The sequence below is a fragment of the Cherax quadricarinatus genome, chromosome 48 (genome assembly GCF_038502225.1).
Source record: "Cherax quadricarinatus isolate ZL_2023a chromosome 48, ASM3850222v1, whole genome shotgun sequence".
Lineage (NCBI taxonomy): Eukaryota > Metazoa > Arthropoda > Malacostraca > Decapoda > Parastacidae > Cherax > Cherax quadricarinatus.
The window spans coordinates 6,662,652-6,684,344 of record NC_091339.1 but is presented as its reverse complement, the minus strand read 5'-3'; the positions used below and the strand labels follow the sequence as shown (position 1 = coordinate 6,684,344).

Sequence of the window (21,693 nt, the reverse complement as noted above, 5' to 3'; positions counted from 1 at the left end):
ATTCATTTCCAACTCTTCTCCTTGGCAAAATACCACATATGACAGGGTTCCCACCCTTCCTCCTAATTATCTCTATTGCTGACCTATACCTGCTAATCAGGTATAGGTCTTCTGGTTTCTCGTTGTTTCTGCCTCTCCAACAGTCTTCTTGATCCTCAGCTTGGTTCCAAGTTGCCCGGCCACTGACCAAGCTCCCCTCTTAACCTGGGGACTCACAACAGGAGGATTACTACGGATCCTCTTGTTCTCCTCCGTTAATCGCCGTATCTCCTGCTTAGCAATCCTAAGCTCTTCTTTCAGCTGCTGGTAAAGTTGCTCAAGAGAGGGCATCCTGGTTCAGATTCACAGAGAGCACACAAACAGGTCTTCACAGAGCTAAGTACACGTCACCACTGAACTAAGTAGGTTTTATTATTTATCAGTCATCTTTACATAACTCCACCTGTTGTGCATTCCTTGAGTGATGGTGAAATTGCTGAAATGGTGTTAAATACAAATAAGCATGTGATAAATGGTTTGGAAACTGACAGCTTGAAGAATTGAGACACTTATGCAACATATGGGGATCTTTATTGAAGACATGTTTCACCACACAGTGGCTTCATCAGTCCAATACAAAACAGGAAGGCATAAGGAGAGGAGTTTCAGGTAATCAATCCCTCAGCCTGGAATCGATGTGTTCAGCCCCTCACTCACAAAAGTATTTGTCATACGGAAAAAAAAAAAATCTGGTGTTCTATGACTCCTGCAAAATCCACATCCGGGAGGATGTCAAGATGTGACATACGCAATCCACATCTGTATTGTTCTGTAAGCAGATATCCACATCCGCAAGTAAGTAAGTAAGTAAGACATCCGAACACACATCCACATCCCCGGATATCTAAATTTTCACATCTGATACATCCCTAATACATATGGCCACTGAAAGGGGTTAAGAACACCATTGCAGCAGTGTTTTTTAAATGTTCTGAGTCTCTTGGATGAATTCTGGGGTGATATTTGGGTGCAAAATTGGCACATGTTGCCTCAAAGAATTTTTTTAATATGCCTCTGTAACGATATGTATGTACTTACACGACATTCGACAAAGTTCCTCTTGATAATTGTTTTGGGTGCCTGGGTGGGTGGGTAGTCTAATTGCCTTACAACTGTTCCCCTATCTTTTATCCTTTGATCCCAGGGAATTTAAGATCTCCCTGTTCAAAGTAAAACTTCCTTATCAAGAGTAGAACTAGGGCTTTCATTTTAATTTTTTATTTTAAAAGTGCTGAATAATCCATAGATTTCAGTGTTTTTCAGATCCTACTATTTAGCCAGTGCCAGGAGAACCTGCAAAACTGATAGTGTATTACTTTAAACACAAAATTTATTTTACTAAGTCTCTAAAATAATGGTGGGATTGTAAACTTTGGGATTTCCATCAAGTACAGTGTATAGGTCCGTCATCACAAATCCGGCAATCAGTTATTCGGTTCCTTCAGTTATTCGGCACTAATTTTGGCTAACATAATTTCAAATTTCCAGGGTTGCCACACCAACCTGCTGGTACTGCTTGGTGGCGCTACTTGCTGCATAAGTCATTCCAATTTCTTTTTCTCCATTTATTGTTTTAACCTGCTTACTTTTAGCCCTAGCCATGGTTCCAATGAATAAAAGAAATGCTTCTCATTATGTAAAGCACCTACACAGTACATTATCCATTAAAGATAAGGTGGCTTTGAAGCCACTGTCGGTTGCCATGAGCTCAGTCTCATGAAGCAGGAGAATATGCTTTATTATTACGCTAATATCAACACTACAGCTTATTTGCCTATCACAATTGATCTAACATGACATAAGAAACAATATAAATAACATAAAACATGTTAAATACTCCAGAATAAATAATATTTGGCATAACACCGAGCAGTTCGACAGAGTTATGAAGAGGTTATGGTAAACAAATACCATTCTCCTGTCCTTGTCTTGGGGGCTTATATTAGAGAAAACAGGGCTAACTATGATATACACTCGTACTCCACCATAAACATGAAACAAAAAAGTTATTTTCTGTATAGATTATCACACACAGCAGCATATGTGTAGAGAACCTAGGATAACCCCAAAAAAGTCAACGTGGCTTATTTTTAGTACCTGGCTTGGGTTAGCCATATATGATTTTTGGTAAATATTCGATTCCCAGCCAGGGTAGAAACATTAGGCGTGTTTCCTTACACCTGTTGTCTATGTTTACCCATTAGTAAATGGGTACCTGGGTGTTAGTCGACTAGTGTGGGTGTTATCCTGGGACACTGACCTAATTTTCTTGAAATACTCAGCATAACAAGTGCCTTTCTATACAGTAGTATGTCACTGATGTCAGCTAGGCCTGTATAACTTGTACATGTACGTGTAGTAAATAAAGATATTATTATTATTATTATTATTATTATTATTATTATTATTATTATTATTATTATTTTCTCAGTTGTTTGTTGGGTTATCTTATTCAAACTTGGGCAATGTATGATGGAAAGATACTTCTTCACGTACACCAAAAATGAAAGAAATCAGACCATAAATAGCGGAGTTCACTTCTCAGCCATTAGCGGCTGCTTAGCGGTATATTTTTGTATGGTTGTTATGGTTATATTCTCATTTTTTCGGTCTCATTTGATAGAATGAAAGATATATTACAGAAATAGATATGATTTTGATTGCTTTCATGACGAAAAGTACCTTGAAATTGCGCTCATGGTAGCGAAAATGTTCTATTCTTTAGCGAAACTTAAGAGTAAATTCCTGTCCGCCTGCCAGTCTAAATTCCAGTACGGAGTCAAGAATGGATTGACATTATACAATTATTACAATAATGCAGTAGTCTGCATAACAGTAAATCTTCTATTTTTTTGTGAATAAAAATTCCAAATGGTAAGCAAGAGTAATATAAGAGGAGCCTGTAGCCATGACTAATGAACAGAGAAAATGTTATTTTAGTGCCAGGAATGTCTGCATTATTTATTCTGGACCCTATTTTGAAATTGGCATCTGTTGAAATTTGTGTGAAATCGGCCAAATTGCCAATTTCTGACCACTCTGTTGGGTAGTTGAAATAAGTGAATGGGCAGTTTCTTGTACTCAGTTGACAGACTAGAAGTAAATAAGTTTATTCAGGTATACACAAATACAGTTACATAGATTATCATACATAGCAGTGTATGTATAGAGAACCTAGGATAACCCAGAAAAGTCGGACAAAGTGACTTATTTCCAGTACCTGGCTTGGGCTTGCCATATATGATTTTTGGTAAATATTTTTTTTTTCTCAGTTGTTTGTTGGGCTATCTCATTGAAACTTGGGCAATGTATGATGGAAAGATGCTTCTTAACGTACAACAAAAATAAAAAAGACGGACAATAAATAAGGGAGTTCACTTCTCAGCTATTAGCCGCCTCTTTGCAGTATATTTTCCTATGGTTTTTATGGTTGTATTCTCACTTTTTGGACTCATTTGATAGAATGGAAGATATATTACAGAAATAGACATGATTTTGATTGCTTTCATGACGAAAAGTACCTTGAAATTGAGCTCAAAGTAGCGGAAATGTTCGATTTTTGCCGATGTTCAGTGAACTGTGTAAGTCAAGTTGGTTAATTTTATTATGTGTATTCTAACCTAACCACTCTGTAATTCGGCAAACTCAGTAATCCGGCACACTACAGGTCCCAATGATGCCGGATATGTGATGGAGGACCTGTATTAGGGAATAATTATTTGATGCTGTAAAGTTATTTACAGGTAAGTAATAAGAAATTAAATTGTTACACAACTTCCTTTTCTTTTTTTTTTTTTTTTTTTTTTTTTTTTTTTTTTTTTTTTTTTTTTGGTGACTGTGTTGATTATATTTTCATATTTCAGGAGTGGAAGCAGCCTTTACTATGGAGGATTACAAATTTCTGTTCAAGGTGGTGCTAATTGGTAATGCTGGTGTTGGGAAAACTTGCCTTGTGCGAAGATTTACACAGGTGAGACAGGTGTTTTCCCTGTAAATTATATAATGATATTTGTCGAATATGGGCAGAGACAAGGAAGTTTCAGAATCCAGACTTATCTAAGTAATACCTGGTATGTGTTGTGGGATGCCACCCACATTTAAGGTCTTTTATTTTTAAAGCATTATATACAATTACAGTACAGTATTTTGGAATAACCTATATGCAATAGGGCCTCCACTTATACGGCAGGTTAGGTTCCAGACAACCATCAGAAAATAGACATTGCCAGAAAGCAGATTGCCATTTTTTCCACTTATAAATGCATATAAATGCCAGATAACAAGTTTACTCTAACATATATTAAACTAACTGTAGAACTAGGCATTAACCCTTTGACTGTTTTGGTCGTACGTATATATTCATCTTACGAGCCAATGTGTTTGACGTGTATATACTCAAAAATTCTAGCGGCTTCAAATCAAGCGGGAGAAAGCTGGTAGGCCCACATGTGAGAGAATGGGTCAGTGTGCACAGTATAAAAAAAATCCTGCAGCAAGCAGTGCATAATGAGAAAAAAACTCCGACTGTGTTTTTGGATTAAAGTGCCGACTTTGAGGTGTACAGTGGACCCCTGCCTTACGATGGCATCGCGTTACGTTAAATCTGCCATACAATACATTTGAACGCAAAAATTTTGCCTCGCCTCACGCAATTCGTCCGGGACGCCTCCCACATGTGGCCTCAGCGCCAGTGTTTACATGCCAGCCAGTGTGGTCGCATCCACGCATACATTCGGTACATTTCACCTTACCCCAGTGTTTTTTGTGCTTGTAACTGCAAAATAAGTCACCATGGGCCCCAAGAAAGCTTCTAGTACCAACCCTGTGGTAAAAAGGGTGAGAATTAGTATGGAAATTAAGAAAGATTTTGAAGGGTTTGGGGCTAACCCTGAGAAGCCTATGCCAATTGTGGAATCCATTGTGCCTGCTTCAAAGATTAAGGAAATGTGTGCAAAGTGGGTTGAACTGCAAACCTTTATGGATGAAAAGCACCCTAACACATCTATTGCAAGCCGTGCTAGTGACTATTACAATGACAATGTTGTGGCCCATTTTAGGCAAATCTTAAAGGAACGGGAGGTACAGACCTCTATGGACAGATTTGTTGTGCAACAAAGGTCCAGTGACTCAAACTGATCCTAGTGGCATTAAAAAAAGAAGGGAAGTAACCTCAGAAAAGGACTTGCTACCTCAAGTCCTAATGGAAGGGGATTCCCCTTCTAAACAATAACTTCCATACTCTCCCCTCCTCCCATCCCATCAATCATCATCAGATCTTCAATACAGGTAAATGTCATGTATTCTATTCTTAGTAGAGTAGTAGTTGTGCATGTCTTCTTCAATTTGTTTGTATTAAAATTAATATTTCATGTGGTAAAAATTTTTTTTTTCATACTTTGGGGTGTCTTGCACGGATTAATTTGATTTCCATTATTTCCATTATTGATGAGGGGAAAAGGGTGAGTGGTGCACTTAGGAGTCTGTGGAGACAAAGAACTTTGTCCTTGGAGGCAAAGAGGGGAATGTATGAGAGTATAGTTTTACCAACGCTCTTATATGGGTGTGAAGCATGGGTGATGAATGTTGCAGCGAGGAGAAGGCTGGAGGCAGTGGAGATGTCATGTCTGAGAGCAACGTGTGGTGTGAATATAATGCAGAGAATTCGTAGTTTGGAAGTTAGGAGGATGTGCGGGATTACCAAAACTGTTGTCCACAGGGCTGAGGAAGGGTTGTTGAGGTGGAGAGAATGGAGCGAAACAGAATAACTTCAAGAGTGTATCAGTCTGTAGTGGAAGGAAGGCGGGGTAGGGGTCGGCCTAGGAAAGGTTGGAGGGAGGGGGTAAAGGAGGTTTTGTGTGCGAGGGGCTTGGACTTCCAGCAGGCATGCGTGAGCGTGTTTGATAGGAGTGAATGGAGACAAATGGTTTTTAATACTTGACGTGCTGTTGGAGTGTGAGCAAAGTAACATTTATGAAGGGGTTCAGGGAAACCGGCAGGCCGGACTTGAGTCCTGGAGATGGGAAGTACAGTGCCTGCACTCTGAAGGAGGGGTGTTAATGTTGCAGTTTAAAAACTGTAGTGTAAAGCACCCTTCTGGCAAGACAGTGATGGAGTGAATGATGGTGAAAGTTTTTCTTTTTCGGGCCACCCTGCCTTGGTGGGAATCGGCCAGTGTGATAATAAAAAAAAAATATTTCTTATGGGGAAAATTAATTTGCCTTACGATAATTTCGGCTTACGATGAGCTCTCAGGAACGGATTAATATCGTAAGGCGGGGGTCCGCTGTATTTTTTGTATAGTTTTTATGGTTATATTCTCGTTTTTGTAGTCACATTTGATAGAATGGAAAACATATTATAGAAATGGTGGTGATTTTGATTGGTTTTACTATGAAAAGGACCTTGAAATGGAGCTCAAATTGGGGGAAATGTTTGATTTTTACCGATGTTCAAGATTAAACAAATGACATCATTGTGCAATAAATGTCCAATTAGCCATTCTAATATGCAATCATGAATGGGTTGACATTATTTATTCAATTATTGCAATATTGCAGTAGTCTGCATAACAGTAAATCTTCTATTTTTTTGTTTGAATAAAAATTCAAAGTAGAAAGCAAGAGTAAAATCAGAGGGGCCTGGAGATGTGACTGATGAGCAAAGAAAATGTTATTTTAGAGCCAGGAATGTCTGCATTGTTCATTCTGGACCCTATTTTGAAATTGGCATATTTTTTAATTCACATGAAATTGGCCAAATTGCAAATTTCTGACCACTATTGGGTAGTTGAAATTGGTAAATGGGCAGTTTCTTGTACTCAATTGATAGAACAAATGGAGTTCTAAAGAAATAGCTATGAGTTTGGTCGACTGGAACAATGGAATTAGCCGAAAATAGGGCTCAAAGTGGGTTAAAACACAGATTCGTAAATATCGCCTATGTCACTAACTTTACGAGAGCGTAATTCTCTAAGTTTTCCATCAAATTTCATACTTTTGGTGTCATTACCATCGGGAAAAGATTCTCTGCCATTTCATAAGAAAATATATATATTTTTTTTTAAATATTTTGCAACACCAAGAGACACCTCAGGATTTGGGGTTGTGACAGTCAAAGGGTTAAGTGAGGAGAGGCTGTAGTTTAATAATAATCCTAGATAGTAGGATGGTAGACAGCAACTTCTCAGGGAGGTACTACTGTCCTGCCAGGGGAGTGTGAAAAGGAAGCCTGTACAGTGGACCCCCAGATTAAGACATCATTGGAATAAGTAATATTCGGAATAAGTAACGTTTTTGCATCAAAATATTGGCTCGGTGAACGTCACTGAACTCTGTATAAGTCATTCGTGTCTAGGCCTGAGCGGCCCAGTGTGCCACTGTTTACCAGCCAGTGAGGACGATCCCACGTATTCATACAATACATTTTGTATTATTCCATTCTTTTTAGTGCTTGTAACTGCTAAATAAGCTACCATGGGCCCAAAGAAAGCTTCTAGTGCCAGCCAGCCCTTTGGTAAAGGGCTGAGAGAGAGGGGAGAATGTGCCTTTTTTCAGTGATTCTGCAATATATACAATACTAAAGCAATAGGAGTTTATAAAGGCTATAGCGCCAGCCAGCGATAAAGTGTAGCATTAACAGTATAACAAGTAAGTTAAGAGATTAATCGATAGAAAAAGGACAGCACAAAACTGACTCCTCCATTGTTGTTGGAGGTATATAGGGCTACTGACTAACACCGCCACCTCTGCTGCCGCCTTCACCACCACCACTATGTAAGGCTTACCTTTCAGTGGCCCTTATACACCCAACAACAAACAACACACCACCACTCGTGATGTTCTTAACCCTTTCAGGGTCCCCAGGCCCTCTCCCAGACTTGTTCTCAAGGTCGCTCAATTTAAAAAAAAAAAAAAATTATGAAAATATAGAGAATCTTTTCCCAATCATAATGACACCAAAAGTATGAAATTTGATGGAAAACTTACGGAATTATGCTCTCGATGATGTTTACGCATTGGCAATTTTGCCCACTTTGAGCCCTATTTTCTGCCAATTCCAGTGTACTAGTCGACAAAAATCACAACTATTTCGCTAGAACTCCATTTTTTCTATCAAATGAGTGCAAGAAACCACCCATTTACCGATTTCAACTATCCAATACAGTGGTCAGAACTTAGCAATTTTGCCAATTTCACACAAATTTCAAAAGATGCCAATTTCCAAATAGGGTCCAGAATAAACAAGAAAAACATTCCTGGCACTAAAATAACATTTCCTCTGTTCATTAGTCACATCCCCAGGCCCCTCTTACATTCTTTTGCTTTCCACTTTGAATTTTTATTCTCTCAAAAAATAGAAGATTTACTGTTATGCAGACCACTGCATTAGTGTAGAAATGGTACAAATAATATCGACGCAATTGTGAAAGAATATTAGACTCACCAGTTGACGTGTATTGGACGCTTAGCATGATTTGTTTACTTTTGAACTTTGGTAAAAATCGAAAATTTCTGCTACTTTGAGCTCAATTTCAAGGTACTTTTTATTGTAAAACCAGTCAAAATCATCTCAATTTCTGTAATATGTCTTCCATTCTATAAAATGAGACCAGGAAAACTAGAATACAACAATAAATTCCATACGAAAATACAGTGCAAAGTTGCTGTTTTAACCCTTTCAGGGTCCAAGGCCAAAATCTGAAGTGGTGCCCCAGTGTCCAAGAATTTAAAAAAAAAAAATTGTTATTTTTTCTTATGAAATGGTAGAGAATCTTTTTGTGAATGTAATAAAACAAAAAGTACAAAATTTGATGGAAAATTGACGAAATTATGCTCTCGTGAATTTTGATGTGTCAGCGATATTTACGAATCGGCGATTTTGCCGACTTTGACTCCCATTTTAGGCCAATTACATTATTCCAGTCGACCAAATTCTCAGCTATTTCACTAGTATTACTTCTATTCTATCGATTGAGCACAAGAAATCGCCAAGTCAACTGTTTCAACTACAAAATAAAGTGACCGGAAATTGGTAATTTGGCCAATTTAACACAAAGTTCAAAATATTCCAATTTCAAAATAGGGTCCAGAATAAACAATGTAGGTATTCCTGGCACTAAACTAACATTTCCTCTGTTCATTAGTTATGTTTTGAGGCTTTACAAATAAATTCCATTTTGATTTTTTATTCACATAATGAATTTTTATTCACACCAAAAAATAGAAGATTTACTGTTATGCAATATTGTAATAATTGTATAAATATCATCACCACATTTGTGAATGTATATTAGACCCACCAGCTGGCATGTATTAGACGTGTGAGGTCGTTTGTTTACTCTTGAACATCGGCAAAAATTTAACATTTCCGCCACTTTGAGCTCAATTTCAAGCCATTTCCAGTGCTAACACCGATCAAAATTATCTCTATTTCTGTAATATGTCTTCCACTCTATCAAATGAGACCAAGAAATCACAAATACAACTATAAAAAACATACGAAAAAACACTGCAAAGTCGCTGTTTTAATCGAAAATCATGGTCTGTTTTTCTTCTCTCATTATACACAGTGTGCTGCAGGATTTGTTTTATGTGGTGCACACATACCACATAGATGTATTCTCTCATATCTAGGCCCAAATTTACCACTCACAGTTTATCAGAGTGAGCTGAGCTCATGACGTAGATCTACGGTTTGGACCCTGAACGTAAAGCCGTTGATCTACGGGACGGACCCTGAAAGGGTTAATCCCAAAACACAGTCAAAGTTTTGTTTTTCTCATTACGCACTGTGTGCTGCAGGATTTTTTTATACTGCGCACACTGACCACGTAGACCCATTCTTTCATATGTAGGCCTACCAGCTTTCTCTCACTAGATTTGAGGGCGCTAGAATTTAGGCGTACTTGTACATCAAAAACCCTGGTGTGTAAGCCGTACTAGTACAGCCGAAACCCTGAAAGGGTTAATGCCATATTTTAATCATTCTAGAGTATATATCATGTTTCTATGTTATTAATATTGTTTGTTATGTCATATTAAAATGAATTGTGCTAGATAAATACATAATCCATAGAGCTGATATTAGTACGTACAGTGGAACCTCGGCTTACGAATTTAATCCATTCCGTGGACTTGTTTGTATCCTGATTTGTTCGTATCCTGGGTCAGTTTTCTTCATTTAAATTAATTGAAATGCAATTAATTCGTTCCAGCTGAATTCCTGCTCTCAGGAGGCATGTCAAAATAACCCTAATATCAACTCTACAGCTTATTTATCTGTCACAATTCATCTAATATGACATATTAAACAGTATAAGTAACATAGAAACCTGATATACACTCTAGAATGAATAAAGTACAGGAAGGCCCCACTTATACGGCGGGTTAGGTTCCAGGCTACCGCCGTAAAGCGGAAACCGCCGTAAAGTGGAACACCCTTTTTTTCCACTTACAAATGCATACAAACACTAGATAACAAGTTTACACTAACATATATTATGTTAGCAATAGAACCAGGCATCAAAAAACAATAAAAAAGTACAATACACACATAGTGCACTCATTACTTACCTTAAAATATTTATAGTCTTAATCTAGGGTGAGACAAGTAGTATTTATTGTAAGAAATCAAGTGTGGTATGTATTGTAATAGCCAGGCTACCTCACCAGGCCACCCCACCCACACATACTATTCTATGATATTTAAGCATCCCAGAGCGATAAAATGTATATACAGTTCACTCATTACTTACCTTAAAATATTTGTAGTCTTAATGTAGGGTCAGGGTCAGTAAATGAGATAAAACGAATAAATGAGAGAGAGAAAGAATGAGTACATGAGAGGTAACAGGCGCAGAGTTATGTAAACAAACCAGGCTCCCACATCTTATCTTTCTTTCTTTCAACACACTGGCCGTATCCCACCGAGGCGGGGTGGCCCAAAAGGAAAAACAAAAGTTTCTCCTTTTACATTTAGTAATATATACAGCAGAAGGGGTTACTAGCCCCTTGCTCCCGGCATTTTAGTCGCCTCTTACAACACGCATGGCTTACGGAGGAAGAATTCTGTTCCACTTCCCCATGGAGATAAGAAGAAATAAACAAGAACAAGAACTAGAAACAAAATAGAAGAAAACCCAGAGGGGTGTGTATATATATGCTTGTACATGTATGTGTAGTGTTACCTAAGTGTAAGTAGAAGTAGCAAGACATACCTGAAATCTTGCATGTTCATGAGACAGAAAAATGGACACCAGCAATCCTACCATCATGTAAAACAATTACAGGCTTTCGTTTTACACTCACTTGGCAGGACGGTAGTACCTCCCTGGGTGGCTGCTGTCTACCAACCTACTACCTAGGCCCACATCTTATATTTATGTTTATTTATTCTATTGTGGGGTGTATTTATCATCTTTTTATGTTATGTATCGTGTTTATTATATAATTTTGAAAAAAATATCATGGCTGGATTAATGAATATGTGTATATTACCGTAATATACGACATTTAATGAGACTCGGTGACTATTGTTATTATGGCATCACTTGTGGAAGTCGTCTGCTCACATCTCACATTTATGTTTATTTATTCTACTGTGGGGTGTATTTATCTTATTTATATGTTATGCATCGTGTTTATTATATAATTTTGAAAAAAATATCATGGATGGATTAATGAAAATGTGTATATTACCGTAATATACGACATTTAATGAGACTCGGTGAGTATTGTTATTATGGCGTCACTTGTGGAAGTCGTCTGCTCACATCTCACATTTATGTTTATTTATTCTACTGTGGGGTGTATTTATCTTATTTATATGTTATGCATCGTGTTTATTATATAATTTTGAAAAAAATATCATGGATGGATTAATGAAAATGTGTATATTAACGTAATATACGACATTTAAATGACTCGATGTATGTAAGTTTATTTAGGTACAGGTATACATAAGTATAATTATCAGAGTATATATAAAATATGAAATAACTTTTAAAAACATTTGAAATTTTGGAGTTTCCAGACAAAATGGAGAGACTTAGTGCTTACTGAGCTCATGGAGAATGTAAACAAACAGGGTGGGGCACGGTGACCGTATTAGAAAGTCAGGTGGGGGGAGCCGTATAGTGAGTTTTGGTCATAATTTGAAATGTCCGTATTAGCGGAATGCCATAAAGTGAAACGCCGTAAAGCGGGGCCTTCCTGTATGTCATTACGTGGACGGCGAGGGAGGAGGAATGTGGTCACGAGAGTGGTCACTGTATAATTTTTATGTTTATCTCGCTACACTACATACCTAGTCTGTGCTTATCAATGATTTCTTGCTTTAATTCCATGCAAATCATCCTCTTTTTCTTCTCGGCACTGTCCTTTCCACTTGCTTTCTTAGGACCCATGGTTAAAAGAAAGAAATCTGAAGAAGTAACTGCACGAAATGTAAGGAAATCACGAGAATTCCTTGCACTGCAAGGGTAGCTCCGTAAGCACGTGTGTTGGTAAACATTGTTTTGAGTGACACTGGTATCTGGTGGTGGTGTTGTCAAACTAAATTATACACAGTACGTACATAGTATTATTGTTATTATTATATTATTATTTATTATACGTAATTATGTATTATTATTATTAGTAGTACATACGTATTATTAGAATAATAATTATTATTATTAATTTAGGGACCTGGAGCACATATCCAATTCCCTAGATCAAGAGCCCCTCACCATGTACGTATTACGACTACTACTACTATTAATAATAATAATTTATTTTTATTTTATTTATTTATTTTATGTCTTTGCAGACATTACATTGAGATTTTATATTTACAATGGGTTGCAATGCAAAGAGAGCCTCTATTATGCCTTGGCATTATGGGCCAACTTAACATTATTGGCTTGCAGACTACATAACACTAAGGATTTTATCATAGTTGTACAGTAGGACAGTAATTATTTCATATTGAACAGTAGATTATTAATTATAAGTGAATTAAATTTGTATAAGAAAAAGGATATATTCTTATAGTCTAAAATGCTTTTTGTGGAAAACAATGGTTCAATTATATTCCTGTCAACAATGGATAAAAGGTTCAAAGTGATTGTTGAAGTTATGATGTGGGAGTACATAGGTGAGTATGTGTGTACTGAGTATTTAGCATTTAGTCTACGGTGATTAAGTGGCTTTTGATAAGAGTCTTAAACTGGTTTTCAGACTGGGTTACTTTAATATCTTCTGGTAATGAATTCCATATTTTAGGGCCCTTTATGTGCATAGAGTTTTTACAGTGTGATAAGGACACGAGGTATATCAAAAAGAGATCTGTGTCTTGTGTTGTGGTCATGTGTCCTGTTTAAGTTGGTGTGGAGAAGTTTGAGTGGAGGGTTTATATTTGCGTGTATTTTTCTGTGTATGTAGTAGGCACATAAATAAGTATGGATGTTCTTAATGGTGAGCAGATTCAAACTTTTGAAAATTGGTGGAGTGTGCTAGCGGGAGTGGGAATTCGTTATCATTCATACTGCTGCCTTTTGCTGGGTTATGAGGGGTTTTAGGTGATTTGATGTTGATCCCCATGCACAAATTCCATATGTAAGATAAGGGTATGTGAGTGTATGGTACAGTGCCAGGAGAGCTGATTGTGGAATGTAGTACCTTATCTTTGATAATATGCCTACAGTCTTGGAGATTTTCTTGGTGATTTGTTGTATGTGTGTCCGGAACTTGAGGCTACTGTCAAGGTGGATACCTAGGAATTTTCCCTCTGTGAGTCTTGTGACTGATGATCCATTTAGCGTTATGTTAATCGGATCATTTGCAGCTTTATTTCCAAACTGAATGAAATAGGTTTTATCAGTATTCAGGGTAAGTTTATTAGTCATTATCCAGGCAGATATTTTCTGCAATTCGGCATTGACTGTGTTTGCTAGTATGACCATGTTTGGGTGGGAAAAGACATATGTAGTGTCATCTGCAAATAATATGGGTTTGAGTAGCTGTGCTGCATTCAGTAGATCATTGATGTAGATAAGAAAGAGGAGTGGTCCAAGGATGCTTCCTTGTGGGACTTCTACTGTGATTGGTTGGGTGAAAGAATTTGCATCATTTGCATATACATATTGAGTTCTGTTACTAAGGTATGATTTTAGGTAGTTGAGGGAGTGGCCTCTGATACCATAGTGCGTTAATTTGGAGTACAGTAGTTCATGGTCGACTGTATCAAAAGCTTTACGTAAATCAATGAAAATGCCCAGCGGGACTTCTTTCTTTTCGAGTGCGGTATATATTAGTTCTAGGATGTGTATGATAGCATCATTCGTGCTTTTATTATTCCTGAATCCAAACTGACAAGGGTTTAATATGTTGTGTGAGACGAGGTAGGAATAGATCCGTCTATGCATTAATTTTTCAAAGATTTTAGAGAGCAGTGGTAAGTTAGATATTAGCCTATAGTTTTTCAAGTCAGCTTGGTCACCTCCTTTGTGGATCGGAGTGACCCTCGCTATTTTGAGGATTGTTGGGAAGGTAGCTGATTCAGTGGATTTGTTAAAGAGCGTTGCAATAATTGGTGACAATACTTGAGAAGCTTTTTTGTACATAAAAGCAGGCAAGCTGTTTGTCTCCTGCCTTGTTTTTAAGGGTGTTTATGATGAGTGTAACTTCTGTGGGGTTGGTTGGAGCTAGGAATAGCATATTTGGGTAGGTACCTATGAGGTAGTCCGATAGACAGGTGTTTACGCTTGGTATTTTGTTCGCTAGATTTTTACCTATGGTGGAGAAGAAAACATTGAGTCTATTTGCTGTTTCAGTAGGTGTGAGTAGGGGTTCATCTAATTTTGTCAACTAATAATACGAATACCACCTGGTGGTTCACACTTACACTCACTCACCCATTTGACCATAAACAGAAATATCAATCTCAATCTCAAAATAATGAATCTTAACTAGTCAAAAGTTGGCCTGTGATACTCCAATACTGAAACTATGTATAGTGCCAAAACAAAAGCATTCACATTGCTAAACTCACAACTAGTATTTAGTCACTTAGCCATAATACCAACTTATCTCATAATTCTGTAACATTTTAAACCTAAGATTTAGTATAAGTCTGCCCGAAATGCCTAGCCATGCTAGGCGTTCTAGTGGTACACTCTGTAATTATTATTTTACTACATGTAAACCACACAATAACCAAATTCTGTAAACTCAGCATTGTAATACTTATAGAGAATAAAGTTTGAATTTGAATTGAATTTGAATTGTTTTGTTTTTGGATAACTTTTTATTTCCAAGAATTTCAGATAGTTTTTTCCAAGTTTTTTTCATATCACCTTTGATGTTATGTAGTCTATTTTCGTAATACAATTTTTTAGATCTTCTTATCAGGCTGGTAAGTGCTGACGAGTAACGTTTAGACTGTTCTCTAGTTATTTGACCCATTCTATACTGTTTTTCATATTTGTGCTTTGTGTTAATGGATTTGAGGATGCTTGGTGTTAGCCAGGGATTATTCAGTCTCTTTGCTGTGATCTGTTTAGTTTTTTGAGGCAATGTTTGTTATAGAGGTTTTGGACTTTTTTTTAGAAAATTATTTATACATTCATTCATATCTGTATATGTTTCGAGCTCATTTAGCCAATCGATGTTATTCATAGCTGTTATAAAGTTGTTAACTGCTGTCTCGTTATGTAGTCTGAAGGTTACTTTAGTGATGTCTTGTGGCAGTTTGCCCAGATTAGTTATGAGAAAGGTTGGGTAGTGGTCTGTAGTGTTGTCTGTGATTATGCCTGATTTTAAAGGGGATATGGTGTTTGTCCAGATGTGGTCTATTAAGGAGATGCTTGTCTCGGTGATTCTTGTAGGTTTAGATATTGTTTGTGAATTCAGTTACTTGTGGGTCCTGGTCGTGTAGTATGTTTATGTTGAAATCTCCTGTTAGTAGTAGGTGGTCTTTATTCATGTGTGCATCAGTAATCATGTTTCCTAGTTTTTCACTAAAGTGGTAAATGTTTGACTGTGGTACTCTGTATATGTTCATAATTGTGAGGGGTTTTTGTAGGTCTTTTGATTTAAATTTGGCTATGATATGTTCTCCATGTTCATCCCTTGTGCAGGATTTATTGATGCATTCGAGTTGATTTGAGTAGTATATAGCTGTTCTTCCCCCTTGCTGGTCTGTTCTACAGTTGTGTATGGCCATGTGGCCAAGAATGGTATAGACATCTGTAATATCAGGCTTAAGCCAGATTTCTGTGAGTGTGATGATTGATATTTTGGAATGAAGGGAACTGAGTAATGCTGTGAGGTCATCATAATGTTTGCTTAAGGATCTGATATTGTAGTTAAAGATGGTTATGTTATTGTTTGCACTGAGTAATGTCTTTGCTTGGTCTGCTGTATAGTAATTACAGTTACTGTTTGATTTGTGTATATCATTTAGTAAAAAGTTTACATCAGGATCTGTGCCTGTAATCATAGGATGAGAGTAATTTTACAAGCTATATTTTCTGAGTAAAATAATATAAGAGTTATATTGAATCTACAACTACAACTAGGGGCTCTGGTGGCCTGGTGGTTAACGCTCTCGCTTCACACGGTGAGGGCCTGGGTTCGATTCCCAGCCAGAGTAGAAACATTGGACGTGTTTCTTTCCACCTGTTGTCTATGTTCCCCATCAGTAAAATGGGTACCTGGGTGTTAGTCGACTGGTGTGGGTCGCATCCTGGGACACTGACCTAAGGAGGCCTGGTCACAGACCGGGCCGCGGGGGCGTTGACCCCCGGAACTCTCTCCAGATAAACTCCAGACTTATGAATAAGACTCTGTAATTATTCTAAAACTTGTAAAAATTTAAGAGAAAAAGGGATTATTACAGTACAGATAATTCAGTTATACAATTAAGCATCTAATAGCACCTTAATTATTTTAACAAATATGAGTTTGTGGACTACGGTAGATATTTACAGCTAGAATAAAGGAGCTAGTGAATATAATAATAAATGAATGTATTAAAAACAAAATCAGTAGCACCTGAGGTAGTCAATAGCAGCTAGACTTATTTATTTATTTATTTATTTATTTATTTAATAATTTGAACATACATACAGAGGACATACAGAGAACATACATACTTAGGAATAAGACTCTGTAATTATTCTTTAAACTTGTAAAATTTGAGGGAAAAAGGGACTATTACAGAACAGATAATTCAGTTATACACTTAAGCATCTTATAGCACCTTAATTGTTTCAACAAATGTTAGTTTATGAACTACAGTAGATATTTACAGCTAGAATAAAGGAGCTAGTGTATATAATAATAAAAGAATGCATTAAAAACAAGAATGTATTAAAATAAAATCAGTAGCACCTGAAGTAGTCAATAGCACCTGAGGTAGTCAGTAGCACCTGAGGTAGTCAATAGCACCTGGAGTATTTTAATAAATGTGACTTTATGGACAAGAGGGAAAAAACAATTAAATCTCCTGAAAGTTGCTCTTTAATTGTTGTTAGAACTAGGAGTATAACAATTACTGAATAAAGGGCAGTACAATGTATTGGTATATAGATAATTATTTCAGGAGAAATGTAAAAAAGGACTAAATTAAGTAGTGGTAAAAGCAACCTTTAAATAGATGACACTATGATATGAAATTAATCTGAGAGTAGGATTTGCCTTATATCATAAAGTTTGAGCAATTGATATCACTAAAGAAATATTATTTGAGGTAGTTGATACTAGTTAGTGAAAGATGGTATAAGGAATTGCACTCATTATTATAACAATAACAATAATAATAATATAGTATAATAGTAATAATACTGTAACAGTAAGGAGAGACTTCAAAAGGCTGCCAGTAGTTGGCACCACCATCAGCAAAACATTGGTAACCACTACTAGTACATTTTTCACCTGTCTAGACTTAGTCTATTAGTATTAGGTTAAGTCTGCCTGAAATGCCTCAGTATGATAGAGGCTTTCTTTGCTCCAATCATGTTATGATATGTAAACACACATTGTAACCCTTGCAAAGAAATAAATATTTTATTTATTTAAGGAACCTTCCTTGAGGGGGAAGTTCACATCCTGAAATTACGTTCATATCCAGAAGCAAAAAATGGACTGAACGACGGTTCATATCCTGAAAAATTCGCATGGTGATCATTCGTCAGCCAAGGTTCCACTGTATCTTGTTCTGTCTCCCAACACAATTCCTAACATACCCAAGAAACAGACCTCTCCGGAACACTTTTTTGAGCGACAGGGGTCCAGTGACTCTCAAGCTGGTCCTAGTGGCATTAAAAACCAAAGGAGGGAAGTAACCCAGGATAAGGACTTGGTACCTGAAGTCTTTATGGAAGGGGATTTCCCTTCCAAACAATTGTAAACTCATCCATCCTCTCCCCTCCTCCCATTTTCCATACATCACCATCTCTTCAATAAAGGTAAGTGTGATGTTATTATTGTTTTATTCTTCGTGTATCATTGTTTTCTATGTAGGTAAATGTATATTTCATGCAGAAAACATTTTTTTAATACTTCTGGGTGTCTGAAACAGATTAATTGGATTTACATTATTTCTTATGAGGAAAATTAATTTGGAATAAGTCAGATTCGGGATTAGTCACTCTCTCTGGAATGGATTAATTACATAACCTGGGGGTCCACTGTAATTGTTTTACATGATGGTAGGATTGCTGGTGTCTTTTTTCTGTCTCATAAACATGCAAGATTTCGGGGACGTCGTGTTACTACTATACTTAGGTCACACTACACGTGTATGTACAATTATATATATATATATATTTTTTTTTTAACAAGTCGGCAGTCTCCCACTGAGGCAGGGTGACCCAAAAATTGAAGAAAATCCCCAAAAAGAAAATACTTTCATCATTATTCAACACTTTCACCACACTCACACATTATCACTGTTTTTGCAGAGGTGCTCAGAATACAACAGTTTAGAAGCATATACGTATAAAGATACACAACATATCCCTCCAAACTGCCAATATCCCAAACCCCTCCTTTAAAGTGCAGGCACTGTACTTCCCATTTCCAGGACTCAAGTCCGACTATATGAAAATAACCGGTTTCCCTGAATCCCTTCACTAAATATTACCCTGCTCACACTCCAACAGATCGTCAGGTCCCAAGCACCATTCGTCTCCATTCACTCCTATCTAACACGCTCACGCACGCTTGCTGGAAGTCCAAGCCCCTCGCCCACAAAACCTCCTTTACCCCCTCTCTCCAACCCTTTCGAGGACGACCCCTACCTCGCCTTCCTTCCCGTATAGATTTATATGCTTTCCATGTCATTCTACTTTGATCCATTCTCTCTAAATGACCAAACCACCTCAACAACCCCTCTTCTGCCCTCTGACTAATACTTTTATTAACTCCACACCTTTTCGTTATTTCCACACTTTGAATTTTTTGCATAATATTTACACCACACATTGCCCTTAGACAGGACATCTCCACTGCCTAAAACCGTCTCCTTGCTGCTGCATTTACCACCCAAGCTTCACACCCATATAAGAGTGTTGGTACTACTATACTTTCATACATTCCCTTTTTTGCCTCCATAGATAACGTTTTTTGACTCCACATATACCTCAACGCACCACTCACCTTTTTTCCCTCATCAATTCTATGATTAACCTCATCCTTCATAAATCCATCCTCCGACACGTCAACTCCCAAGTATCTGAAAACATTCACTTCTTCCATACTCCTCCTCCCCAATTTGATATCCAATTTTTCTTTATCTAAATCATTTGATACCCTCATCACCTTACTCTTTTCTATGTTCACTTTCAACTTTCTACCTTTACACACATTCCCAAACTCATCCATTAACCTTTGCAGTTTTTCTTTAGAATCTCCCATAAGCACAGTATCATCAGCAAAAAGTAACTGTGTCAATTCCCATTTTGAATTTGATTCCCCATAATTTAATCCCACCCCTCTCCCGAACACCCTAGCATTTACTACTTTTACAACCCCATCTATAAATATATTAAACAACCATGGTGACATTACACATCCCTGTCTAAGACCTACATTTACTGGGAAGTAGTCTCCCTCTCTTCTACACACCTTAACCTGAGCCTCACTATCCTCAAAAAAACTTTACAGCATTTAGTAACTTACCACCTATTCCATATACAGTGGACCCCCGGTTAACGATATTTTTTCATTCCAGAAGTATGTTCAGGTGCCAGTACTGACCGAATTTGTTCCCATAAGGAATATTGTGAAGTAGACTAGTCCATTTCAGACCCCCAAACATACACGTACAAACGCACTTACATAAATACACTTACATAATTGGTCGCATTTGGAGGTGATCGTTAAGCGGGGGTTCACTGTACTTGCAACATCTGCCACATTGCTCCTCTATCCACTCTGTCATATGCCTTTTCTAAATCCATAAATGCAATAAAAACTTCCCTACCTTTATCTAAATACTGCTCACATATATGCTTCAATGTAAACACTTGATCTACACATCCCCTACCCACTCTGAAACCTCCTTGCTCATCTGCAATCCTACATTGTCTTGCCTCTAATTCTTTCAATTATAACCCTACAGTACACTTTTCATGGTATACTCAGTAAACTTATTCCTCTATAATTTTTACAATCTCTTTTGTCCCCTTTCCCTTTATATAAAGGGACTATACATGCTCTCCGCCAATCCCTAGGTACCTTCCCCTCTTTCATACATTTATTAAACAAAAGTACCAACCACTCCAACACTATATCCCCCCTGCTTTTAACATTTCTCTCATGATCCCATCAGTTCCAGCTGCTTTACCTCCTTTCATTCTACGTAATGCCTCACGTACCTCCCCCACACTTACATTCTGCTCTTCTTCACTCATAAAAGATGGCAGATCTCCCTGACCAGTGCATGAAATTACCGCCTCCCTTTCTTCCTTAACATTTAAAAGTTCCTCAAAATATTCTCGTCATCTACCTAATACCTCCATCTCTCCATCTACTAACTCCCCTACTCTGTTTTTAACTGACAAATCCATACTTTCCCTAGGCTTTCTTAACTTGTTTAACTCACTCCAATATTTTTTCTTATTTTCATTAAAATTTCTTGACAGTGCCTCTCCCACTCTATCGTCTGCTCTCCTTTTGCACTCTCACCACTCTCTTCACCTTTCTTTTACTCTCTATATACTCTGCTCTTCTTATAACACTTCTGCTTTGTAAAAACCTCTTGTAAGCTACCTTTTTCTCTTTTATCACAACCTTTACTTCATCATTCCACCAATCACTCCTCTTTCCTCCTGCCCCCACCCTCTTATAACCACAAACTTCTGCCCCACATTCTAATACTGCATTTTTTAAACTATTCCAACCCTCTTCACCCCCCCCCCACTACTCATCTTTGCACTAGCCCACCTTTCTGCCAATAGTTGCTTATATCTCACCCTAACTTCCTCCTCCCTTAGTTTATACACTTTCACCTCCCTCTTACTTGTTGTTGCCACCTTCCTCTTTTCCCATCTACCTCTTACGCTAACTGTAGCTACAACTAAATAATGATCCGATATATCAGTTGCCCCTCTATAAATATGTACATCCTGGAGCCTACCCATCAACCTTTTATCCACCAATGCACAATCTA

At 37.4% G+C, this 21,693-nt stretch overlaps 1 protein-coding gene across 7 annotated transcripts in view; it reads left to right on the top strand.

Annotated features, from left to right (window-relative positions):
- Nucleotides 1-21,693, top strand: part of LOC128696144 (ras-related protein Rab-30) — a 128,990-nt gene that overhangs the window by 40,703 nt on the left and 66,594 nt on the right. For 6 of the 7 annotated variants that reach the window (XM_070094834.1, XM_070094833.1, XM_070094838.1 and 3 more), the window contains exon 2: nucleotides 3,903-4,009. In XM_070094834.1, coding sequence (XP_069950935.1) covers nucleotides 3,923-4,009 — 87 coding nt within the window. In that variant the 5' untranslated portion in view covers nucleotides 3,903-3,922. Of the gene's footprint in view, nucleotides 1-159; nucleotides 402-3,902; nucleotides 4,010-21,693 lie in introns of all 7 variants that reach the window. The other variant, XM_070094835.1, reaches the window with a different exon arrangement.